The sequence below is a fragment of the Xenopus tropicalis genome, chromosome 2 (assembly GCF_000004195.4).
Source record: "Xenopus tropicalis strain Nigerian chromosome 2, UCB_Xtro_10.0, whole genome shotgun sequence".
Lineage (NCBI taxonomy): Eukaryota > Metazoa > Chordata > Amphibia > Anura > Pipidae > Xenopus > Xenopus tropicalis.
The window spans coordinates 113,185,358-113,197,904 of NC_030678.2; the positions used below are offsets into that span (position 1 = coordinate 113,185,358).

The 12,547-nt window shown below is 38.5% G+C and overlaps 1 protein-coding gene across 4 annotated transcripts in view; it reads right to left on the bottom strand.

Annotated features, from left to right (window-relative positions):
• Nucleotides 1-12,547, bottom strand: part of tmem131 (transmembrane protein 131) — a 109,509-nt gene that overhangs the window by 77,698 nt on the left and 19,264 nt on the right. For all 4 annotated transcript variants that reach the window (XM_031895745.1, XM_031895744.1, XM_031895746.1 and 1 more), the window contains 2 exon segments: nucleotides 10,896-10,957; nucleotides 7,851-7,891 (listed from right to left, as the gene is read on the bottom strand). In XM_031895745.1, coding sequence (XP_031751605.1) covers nucleotides 7,851-7,891; nucleotides 10,896-10,957 — 103 coding nt within the window.

Here is a 12,547-nt window from a genome sequence, read left to right on the forward strand (position 1 = left end):
ATTAACCCTTTTACTGCCAGGATTTTTTTTTGTTTTTTAACTTGCTGTGCTGCTTTTCAACACTGTATATCTATCTACATTTTTATTTTATTTTTTCAAAAACATAAGTTTTCTAAATATACACAAATTTGCATGTATTTTTTGTTTTGAAAATACAAGTATGGTCCATCATCTTACAAAAATTACAAAATGAACCAAAAAATACATATTTTTCATAACAGAGAAATGTAAATATATTCTTATATTCTATAACAAATAATATGTCATATAATGTACATTCCTAACAGCAAATGCTGAAAGCTCCATACCAGAAATAAACATATTTTAGATTGCACATCCAAAACATATACAGGTATAGCACTCATTATTCAGAATGCTCGGGACCAAGGGTATTCCAGATAAGGGAACTTTACGTAATTTGGATCCGCAAACCTTAAGTCTTCTGAAAAACCAATACAACATTAATTAAATCCCATCAGGGCTGTGGAGTCGGAGTCGAGGAGTCGGAGGCAATTTTGGGTACCTGGAGTCGGCAAAAAATGAACCGACTCCGACTCCTACTAAATTTAAATGGGAATAGAAAAATAAATAAAGCAAGTTTAAATGTCCCAATTCACAAACAGTCATAATTAATTACTTCTCTGCTATAAGAATAAAGCCCAATGCACGCAGTGCATAAACGAACATGTTGAGCGACCATGAAGCTTTTCATTGGCTGTATGCTTCACTAAATGGGACGTAACGCACAGTTATGGTGCGGCAGCTCCACTGCGTCGGGTTCCTCTGGGAACCCAGCCTAACTCTCACTGATAACTAGAAATACCTGTATACGTGAAGGGAATGGATAGTCCATAGTTTAAGACTGAAGCTTTAAAACATTTGAAAAACTGCTGTAATTCAGCTGTAATGTTAGCTAAAACTTTAAACATGACTATGGGATTCTAGGGAAATCATTAGAAGTAGGAGTATAGATAAAATTGTCTATCAGTTTATTATCAGTTCAGTCGTGTTTTAAGTGCCCCTTCCCCCCTGCCCCTTCCTGGATGTATAAAATACATTAGCACAGTGCTGTCCAACTTCTGCGGTGCCGAGGGCCGGAATTTCTCGCGCATACATGGTGGAGGGCCGCTAATGAAAGCCAGTTTTGACCACTCCCCCCTTTTTAAACCACACCCACTTCAAACCACACCCATTTTATCACAATGGTGGTAGTGCAGCAAAAACCCAAAGGCTTGGTCCTCACTGCAGGGATATCCAACCATCATTCATATGTGAAAAAATTATATTATGTCATATTAAGACACACCCTAAAATCCATATGACTCCTCCTCCCCTGTGGATAGCACAGCAACCCCCAGCATATAATTACACACCTTAGGGACCATTTAATGGCTATTTCCAACTGCTAACAAACTCCCAGAACAAACCCCTGCCAGGTTCACCTCCCACAGGCACCATAGGGTAGAAAGAGTATATGGCACACACAGGCAGCACTCTGCCTGCCCTACGCTACCTGTGTGTGCCATACTCTGCCTGCCCTATGCTGCCTGTGTGTGCCATACTCTGCTCTACCCTGCCTGTGTGTGCCATACTCTCCCTGCCATACGCTGCCTGTGTGCGCCTTTGCCATACTCTCCCTGCCATACGCTGCCTGTGTGTGCCTTTGCCATACTCTCCCTGCCATATTCTGCCTGTGTGTGCCATACCCTGCCTGCCCTGCCTGTGTCTGCCATACTCTGCCTGCCATATGCTGCCTGTGTGTGCCATACTCTGCCTGCCCTTCCTGTGTGTGCCATACTCTGCCTGCCATATGCTGCCTGTGTGTGCCATACTCTGCCCTACCCTGCCTGTGTGTGCCATACTCTCCCTGCCATATTCTGCCTGTGTGCCATACTCTGCCTGTGTGTGCCATACTCTGCCCTACCCTGCCTGTGGGTGCCATACTCTGCCTGTCATATGCTGCCTGTGTGTGCCATACTCTGCCCTACCCTGCCTGTGTGTGCCATACTCTGCCTGTCATATGCTGCCTGTGTGTGCCATACTCTGCCCTACCCTGCCTGTGTGTGCCATACTCTGCCCTACCCTGCCTGTGTGTGCCATACTCTGCCTGTCATATGCTGCCTGTGTGTGCCATACTCTGCCCTACCCTGCCTGTGTGTGCCATACTCTCCCTGCCATATGCTGCCTGTGTGTGCCATACTCTGCCCTACCCTGCCTGTGTGTGCCATACTCTGCCCTACCCTGCCTGTGTGTGCCATACTCTCCCTGCCATATGCTGCCTGTGTGTGCCATACTCTGCCTGCCATATGCTGCCTGTGTGTGCCATACTCTGCCTGCCATATGCTGCCTGTGTGTGCCATACTCTGCCTACCCTGCCTGTGTGTGCCATACTCTGCCTGCCATATGCTGCCTGTGTGTGCCATATACTCTCCCTGCCCTATGCTGCCTGTGTGTTCAATACCCTCCCTGCCCTATGCTGCCTATTTGTGCCATACCCTCCCTGCCCTATGCTGCCTATGTGCCATACTCTGCCTTCCCTATGCTGCCTATACACAGGCAGCATAGGCCAGGCAGTACTTACAATGTCTGAGGTGTGAACAGACGAACAATGTGGGTGATTACAGCCTGAGCAGGAGGTGTGAACAATGCAGGGGGTGAACAATGCATAGATTAAAAAGTGTGAACAGTACAGGGGATTAGATGTTTAAATAATACAGAGGGATTACAGCCTGAATCTGAGGTGAGAACCATGCAGTTAATCTCAGTACTGATACCATTTAAAGTGGGCCGCCAGTTGGACAGCACTGCATTAGCATATTAAAAACAGAGGAGTCGGAGTCGTGGAGTCGGAGTCGGAGTCGGGAGTATCAGAAACTGAGGAGTCGGAGTTGGAGAATTTATCTACCGACTCCACAGCCCTGAATCCCATAGGATTGTTTTGCATCCAATAAGGATTATTTATATCTTAGTTGGGATCAATCACAAGGTACTGTTTTATTATTACAGAGAAAAAGGAAATCAGTTTTTCAAATTCTATATTATTTGATTAAAATAGAGTATGTGGAAGACGGGCTTTCTGTAATTCAGAGCTTTCCGGATAAGGGATCCCATACCTGTAGTAGATCTCAAAAAATACTATTCCTTTAACCTATATTTTGTACAGGTATATATCCCACTGAATTCAAAACAGCACAGCTCACCATCTTATTTGGGCATGATTTAGTTCTTTAAAATTAATATTTAAAATTAGTTTTAAACTGTATTTTATAATGCTACTTAATTGCCATTATCCAGGGCTGCCATCAAAAACTTGGGGCCCCGCACAAGTTATTTATATGGGCCCGCCCATGAACACAAGCGTGGAGTACAAAAAATTTGTCCATGCCCCTTGTGTGGGCAATATAAACAGCTGATGTTAGGCTAATGTCAGACAAGGCGTCTGGCGTATATTTTCGGCAAGCTGAAAATTGTTTGCCGAAAATAGCGCCATCCGCCTCCTACCTGTGCCTGCACCCGAATGAATGAAATACGCTCGGGTACAGGCACATGTAGCTGATATCCGCCGAAGATACAAAGTCTGTGAGGGCCAATAACTAGTCAGTATTAGTTTATAAAAAATATTAAACATAATTAATGTGCTAATAAGTCAGTTAATTGGTGGATCAATGGATTCTATAAGTAGTTTACGTATGTTTCTTTAAAAATAATGTACGTTTTTGCATAAGTTGTGTAAATTGCATAAGCGTAGGGTCCCAATGATGTTGCTGTGGGGCCCAATAACCAGTTATTCCAACTACTGCAAAGTTCATGTAGAAGATGTATATAAAAATATAATTCAGTAAATAGACCTCAGTATAAGCAGTGGATGTTAGTCTATAATAAGCAGTTCATATAAATAGTTAAAATGAATAAAAATTGTGTTGTTTTCTAAGCGATTTTTGCTGAAGTTGGGGTATATTTTGGTGTAACCGGGTCCTTAGGAAAGAAAACTTTATGGGGCCCGACACAATTGTGCCCTCTCCCCCCCATTGTTGGCCCATCTAGTATTAGTGAAATGCTGATACTTTTAACGTGAGCTTCCCTTTTCAAACTGACATCTTTCCATGTATCTTCCCAGTGTCCTAAAAAGTAGTCAAATATTATGAGGCTTGGCACTGTTGGCTTTGTGCTTCAGCCCTAAGACATATGATGCTACTAATAAAGTGATATAAACTGATGGCATGTGCATAACTGTAAAATGTAACCATTTTTTAACGGAGAGGGAAATCTTCAATCACTTAGGGGTGCCAAATATTATGCACCCAATTTTTTTAATCACTTAAATAATACTTTGGGTCGGTGCATAATTTTACCTTCACAGACTTAATTATGCTATGTAAAACACAGCATAGAAGCTTTCTGGAGAGAACGGAGACAGTTTGAATGAGCAACTCAAAAGGTGGTTCATGCCTTTTTCAAACTATACTTAAATTACTGTTGTATTCCCCAGCATTCTCATGTTAATGACTTTCATCCCAAAAAATGCTGCCTGACAGGTTTACGATATACGAATATACGAATAATTTAAGAATCAAGATCTTTCTTTCCATTTTTTTTTCTTTGTTTCCATTTAGAGCTGCAATATATAGCTTTGAGAGTGGTAGAACTTTGTGTCTGTCAGCATCACAGTTTACACTGCACCTTACCAAAAAAAACACTAGGCAGCTTTTAAAGGAGAAAGAAAGGTAAAAACTCAGTAAGCTTTATCAGAAAGGTCTATGTAAATACAGCCATAAGCACTCACAGAAATGCTGCACTGACTTCTCTGAAAAAAGATTAGTTGTGTCTGTAATTCCTGTGCTGGATCTGAGCCAATCAGCAGGAAGCTGACTCATAGTCTTACTAACTGAGCATGTTCACTTGGTCTGGGTGTCTGTGCTGGAGTGAGGCATTATGGGAACTTTCTTTACACAGCTCAGCGCTTTTTCTTCCTGTTTGGCTTCAGATCTTCTGAACAGGCGAAATATGGGGAGACCTTAAGGGCACTATTGAGACAACTGAAGGTATGCCTGCAGCTTGAGATTAACCCTTTACTGGCCTTTCCTACTCCTTTAAATACCTCATATCTATAAATGCAAGCTAATATTAAAAAAAAACATATTACATTTAAAAGGCCTGTTGAAAAGCACTTGGCCTGGTATGGCCATGGAACTCCTCAGTAACTTATAATATCCATATATTATAAAACAGGGGTGCATTATTAAGTATATCATTTACAAAACTGTTACACTGGGTAAATGAAGTAGAGGAGCTACAAAGCAACATCCTGAGTGCTCCCATGCACCCAATTAAAAAACTATAGTCCTGTGAACACTTTTGTGGAATATTTTGTGTGTGTGTTTATATCCTTATAAACAGTGCTTGGTGATGTCATCATTATAATTAGTGCTTAGTATTTGAATTTGTTTGATTAAATTCTCATTTCTGTAATTTAATAAACAATTTACCTCCTTTGAAATATATGAGGATATAAGACGTGGGGTTCCATAACATGTATAAATGCATTTAGCCTTTGGTCTTGTGCCTTTATATGGTCATAAAACTGCTTGGTGACTTATAATATCCTAATATATCACAACAGGGGGTATGTTGTTCACTATATAACACACAAGAGCCAAGAATATCTTGTAAATTGCATCCCTATGATTGGTGCATTTATACAGGTCATGGACGTGGTGACGTCTAATATCCTCATATTTTACAACAAAGGAATACATACACGCATACACACACACAGTCCCTTTTTTCTTTATAACAGCTTAAAATAATTAACGGAGTACAGTGGGCTATTGATTCTTTCCATTTTATCAAAAAAGTTTTCAGCTCTTTGATGGATAAATCTACTACACAGAAGTTATAACACAATGGGCCCGATTCACTAACGTCCGAAATAAGGAGTGCTATTTATAGCATGCGTTAAAAATCTTATCACTTCTTATTTTTCGTTCGATTCACTAAAAGAACACTTGTCATAGTTAAGAAGCGATGTTCTTGGCGTTATTTATCTTGCGATGACATATTTTCAAGCAACGTGCTGCGTAATATGTTGTGTGCTGTGTAATATATTGCTTGAAAATATGTCGTCGCAAGATAAATGTCAAGTGTCCTTTTAGTGAATCGAGCGAAAAATAAGAAGTGATAAGATTTTTAACGCATGCTATAAATAGCACTCCTTATTTCGGACACAACCCTGTATCTGTAAGCAGTGACATTACTGTTATGAAGTTATGTTTAGACTAACATTACAGAGTGATTTTACATAGACTGCCAATTAAAGTATGTATCAGATATAAAAAAAAAAAAAATGTATGGCGAGTCTCAAAAGAACATTTTCAGAAACAGAAATTACACAGAAGCAACTTGCATTTCCCTTAAACCTGAACGCCACAAATTGCTTAAGTGCATTACGGGCTTGCATCATCACTGAGCAATCCAGCAGCAGCATAAGAGTAAACCACACAGAAAGCTTATTACCCAGTGACACTCCTACAGAAATGTGCGGTCATAGCTTCCTTCCATTTGCTGCCTTTTTTAGCAAAAACATTTGGTGGCACTCATACAGCTTCCACCAGGTTTTGTCAGATTTCATTGTTTCATTCTTTGTATGTCCATAACTGTTATGCAATAAATAAAACATTCTTGCCTTCTTAAAACATTATTATTAACAAAGAAATGGCCCTCAAATGATTATATAAGTCAGGGTGGGCTTTACCTACTGCACTTTTCCCCAGATGAAGCTTTAAAACTTAGCACCCTCTGTGAAGCTTTAGCTGTAGGGCTGCAAGTTACCCAACTTTAAAGGATGCGATGTTGCTCCAAAAATTAAAGGAATCCGTAATAATAACCACAGAATAAAAAGTGAAAGAAGTTTTTTAAGCGTATTTTTTCACAAAGTAAGCTGAAAATGGCTGAATGAAATGAGAAAAAAATTGAAGCAGAAAGCTAGCTGAGTTTCTATGGGAACCAGCAATGCCATCTCTTCACTGGCTGCTAGACTGGTGGGCGTGTTTAGCAATCTGAGCTGAGAACAACTGAGTATGCCCACAAGCCAGAAGTCAAAACAATTTCCCGAGGGAGGGGGCCGGAGTGGGTTACAGGAGGAGAAGGGACATCTAAGTGATTAAGGGGATGATGCAGCCTTACTATTAACCTCAAAAGAGGCTGTTCACTGATTAAATTTTTGTGAGTGGGATTTACATGTCCCTTAGGCTGACCATACACAATAAAATCACATAAAGATCTTTTAGTTAACGTAGGACCAAGCTTATCCTGAAATGACTGTTTAAAAGTATGATTTGCCCATCAAGAATAACTATCATTTCTAGCGATATCATCTAGCTGAAGCTAGGAAAACTGCCTGCTTAGTACTGCAAACAACTGGACAATGGGCAAAATTTTCAAACTTGCCCAACTGATTTTCTGACTGACGCCGGATGAAAAATCACTAGATGTGCGACCGTCGGTGCCTACTAACCTTATGATAATTTGACAGATCACGCGGAACATAAGGGAGAAAAAAATTGTGTATAGGCCAGCATTAGAATGTTAACGATTCACAGTATTCTTGCAGATGCAAACTCGTGTGAAATCCAGATATGATGGAGTCACAATATTAACTTTGGAGAAGAAAAACCTCCAAAATATAGTAGAGAGAGAGTTGACTACCACAAGTCTATGCAGTAGGTACTGCCAATATAAAGTCAATGATCCTGACAAATGAGGCACTCTCCACTGTTTATGGCTTTTACTATGCATTTACTTTAACATGCAGAACAATTCCAATGAAGCGAATAACAGATTAAGCATCTCACCTTTTCTGCTGATAGGAGCGCAGGCCAATTGTTGTTTCAGCCTGTAAACATAAAAATCAAGATTAATCTTCCAATAAATATCTTCTGACTACTGTGAGACAGTGGTTAAGCAAAAATTGTTCCATCTGCCTCCTTTGTTTTAGGGCAAATATTTCCTCACTCTTCTACAGGTATGGAATCTGACTCTTGAAACCGGTTATTCTGAATCACAGGAAGGCCATCTGCCACAAACTCCATTTTAACCATAATTTTTTTTTTTTAAAAATGCTCTCCTTTTTCTCTGTAATAATAAAACAGCACCTTGTACACAATCCAAATTAAGATATAATAAATCCTTACTGGAGGCAAAAAATCCTATTGAATTAATGTTAAATGGTTTTTAGTAAACTTAGGGGCAGATTCATTAAAGTGTGAATTACGAGTACGATTTGCGACAATTCACATTAAATATAAAAATTTCTGATATGCGTTAAAGTTGCGAAAAGTTGCATCGTTTTTGTATGAAAATATTGTGGTACGATCCAAAAGTTAAAAAATTTTCGTATCCGAACTATCGTAAACGGCGCAAAAACCTTTCCGACTTTGAACCTTCAGTGAATGATGGCTGAATGAAAGCTGCATACTTTGACATGGATTCTACTGATGCCTTAGATTGTGGAAAACTCAAAGCAGAGAACAAGAAGCTGAAAAACTACAAAAAGTGAAAAATTAAGACTTATTTTATCAATGTTTTCATTGTACTAAAAGTTCATTTAACCCTTTCACTGCCAGCCAATTTGGCTCTACTGGAACTTTTATTGCCAAACATTTTTGAACATTTTACGCTCTCACACTTTAGGGGCCTTTCCTTGGGGGAACTTTTATTTTACCCAGGAACACAATTTTTTGTGTAATTCCACTTCTGTAACAAGATATAGGCTTCTAAATGTCTAAATAAGAAAAAAAAATATTTCCTTAATATAAACACATGTATCAGAAACATAAAATTATTTTATGCACGAAAATACAACCAAATTGAAAAGTTCCATGTCTCCTAAATGCGCCAATATCATATAGTTTCATGGAGATTTCTCACTTGTCAAAAACTCCCAGCAGTACACTACCAAGTTTTCAAAGCAGTGCTCCAGAAAGCTGCATACTTTAGATTTCAAGGTCAAAAATTCCATTAACAGTAGGTTTACCCAAGAAAGCTATACATTTTTGTATAAAAATCTAGAATAGATAAAACTATTTTATTGGTTTTTTTTATAAAAATTTGTGACATTTTTCAAAGCTTCCAGTCTACAGCATGTTGTTATCTCCTACAGGCCCTAACACAACCAGATAAAACATCCTAAATATGAATGCCAGGGGTCCACTAAACAGTTTAGTGCCCAATGTGCATAGGTTTACCTAAGTATGTGGCATGCAGGGGCCCCAAAATAAAAATACCCCCACATGATCTATCATTTCTGTCATTTTAGCTCCTACAAAATCAACATGTTTACATCATTTTATGTTGGGTAAAGCTACAAAAAAGTAAGTTCACCCCAGAAAACCATATATTTTTTAAAAGTACACATTCCCCCAAATCCAAAATTGGTACACATCTTAACGAACCAAGCCACAAAGCTTTCCTAAAATTTGTGATTTTGATAAAAATCATCTCAAAGTTTCTACTTTGCAGATTGGAACATATCATTAAGTACAAAGATAAAACATCCTAAATGTGAATGCCAGGGGTCCACCAAACTGAGGCCCAATGCCCAATTTATTTCTCCCCCCAAACTACTAAACACCAAAGCTTTCCTAAAATTAGCGATTTCGATGGCATTTCTAAAAAGCACCTAAAATGTTGTCATTTGCCTCATTTATCTTGCACATTTCTTACATAAAAGGTAATTCATCCTAAATATGAATACCAGAATTCTACTAAACAGTTTGATGCCCAATATGCATAGATATACCAAAGTACACAGTATGTACAGACCCCCAAAAGAAAATAGCACATACAGATTTTTCTCTCCTCCTAAATCAGTTTTTACAAAAAGAGCCCCATGACTGTGTAGTATATCTTGACCCCTAACTGTACAGAGACTCCCCAGAAAACCATATATTTTTGGAAAGTACACATTCTGACATATACAACATGGGTAAAGACGCCATTCTAAGAAAAAAAAAAGTATATGTTTTTGGGTATGTGAGTGTGTAAATATGTAAAACAGTCAGAAAGGCAAAAATAAAAAAGCGCTACCATTAGTAAAAGGTGTATTATGTGTGTGCTTGTGTGTAAATGCATATATGTAAAAAAAAAAAAGCCACTTACAATATCCTTGGCAGTGATGAGGGTTGCAGGATTGCAGAATCTTTGCAGCAGGAAGTGCGTGGGTGGACACTGGTGGTGGGCTGCAGGAGGAAACACGAACAGCAGACATGTGGGTGATCATGTCTGCTGTTAGAAATCAGGTCCTGAGACAATTGCGTCGTAGAACCAGCTTCACAGCCCCCTTGGCTCGTTGCCGAGGAGGTTAGGGGGCGATTCAGACTCTCTGTACTGGCGGGTTTTGCTGGCCTTTAATGCAAAGCAGGTAGGTACTACATGCTTGGCAGGTAAAGGGTTAAAAGTGAACTGCCCATTTAAATGCCACTAAACAGAGAGATGCCTTATTGTTCCACAAGTTGCCTTTTACGCAGAAAGAAAAAAATTAAGAATAAGTTAAGTTGTAAACTCATGATAATTGGATCATACATACTAATGATTACAAATAGCTCAATAGTTTATAGGTGATCCAAGGATAAACATCATAGAACAGTAAAAGTATGGGTACATTTTAAAGCATCTGATAATAAAAGTCATGTAAATACTGTGCTTGCCAGCATCTGATTTACTTTAATTTAGTGTACATATTTTCCTATCAAAACAAAGGTTTTATTCTTTTAGACATTTTGTGGCACAATCTGTGAAAAGTAACTATCTGCAGAATTCCCATTATGCACAGCTTACAGCAGAATATTATTTATATAGAATATGCAATGGTGACAATAAGAAAAAAAAAAAAAGTTTACCTCTAAAAGGCCTCCATCATCAAAGCGAAGCACTTCAATTACGTTTTCGGATTGGATGAACGCTGTGGAGGAAGGAAAACAAACTTTTTTTTAAACAAGAAAATGTATTCATATATATTTCACAAATATCACATTTAAGCAATTTATTTAAATTCTTCTTGAAAAACACACTAGTCACATGAGAGCTTTTCAATCTGGCACATTTCATGCACTTAGAAGTGCCCATAAACTCCTCCCATGGGTTGTATTTAATAAAAGAAGCAGACTGGAGCCAAGGAAAGGGGGTTTCTCAGCGGCCCCTTAGCTGAGAAAATGCTCCGTGTGGAAGTACCCTAAAAGAGAATGTGGAACTGCAGAGGGCTTCATGTCTGACATTAGCCTTAAAAAGGAAAATTGACATACCAGAAGAAAAAAAAACCCAAAAAACACACTTATTTGTTTCTATAATGTTGCCATACTGGTCTTATCACATCAGATAACTACAGTAAAATAAAAATAAAGTGGCAGTTCTCCTTCATGTCTTAATTTCAAATAGTACACCACAAAAAGATTGTTTTCCTATGATTTTCTATTTTGTACTTTTGTAATATATTATTTCATTTTTAAATTAACTTTTTATATGTTACATATGAAGCCATTCTAAGCAACTTTTCAGTTGGTTTTACAGTTTTTTTTTTATTATGATTCTTCCTCTTTTGCCTGCAACTAAAAATGTGTCTGGATCATAGTCCCTGGCAACCAGAAAATAGATTGGCTGTGAACTTATGTACTATATTATGGCTACTTCATATATGGAAAGGAAGTGGGTTAAAGCAGCCCAAGCTGATTCAGACTTTTAAATTGAGCACAGCACTAGGGGGAAGTCTATTTTAGTCCACACAGACACTGCAAAAACTTCTTATGGAAAAACACTGGCCTATAAATAATAAATCTGACCAAATTTATAAAGAATTTCGTCCACTATTATGTGATCCAAAGAGACTAATAATTTAAGGTGGTTATGTAACTGACCACAGAGACACTTATATATTTATCATGCTGTGTAAAAAGTGGAGTGACGCATTACCAGTGTTGTTGCCCAGGGCAACCAATCAGCATTTCGATTTCAACAGTCAGAAAATCAAAGCAAAGCATCTGATTGGCTGCTATGTGCAACCTCCCGGTGATGTTTTACTCCACTTTTTACACAGGATGTTAAATATACCCCTTAATGCATGGCAATCCCAACTTTAACCAGGCCCCAACTTGCAATCTGGATATTTTGCCAAATGCCAGAATGTTGCTGGCACTTATTAGGCTTGTGGGGTCTCTTTGGGCCCCGGTGTACTTGAAATTTGAGGCCATATTATGGATAGCAGTTTGAGAATGTGTCATTTACCAAAAAACATGAGCCAGGATATGTATGCCAGGAGAAGCATATAATGCAAAATATGGCATTTCTTAAGCACTGGACAATGGGATAAGTAAGGGGAAAAAAAACAGAAAAGCAAAAGTACCCTCTCATGGAAAACAGGTACAGGTATAGAATTTCTTATCCATAATGCGTGGGACCTAGAGTTTTCGTGTTATATAAGGTCTTTCTGTAATTTAGATCTCTGAATTAACCTTAAAATAATGTAAACATTAAATAAACCCAATAGAATTGTTTTTCC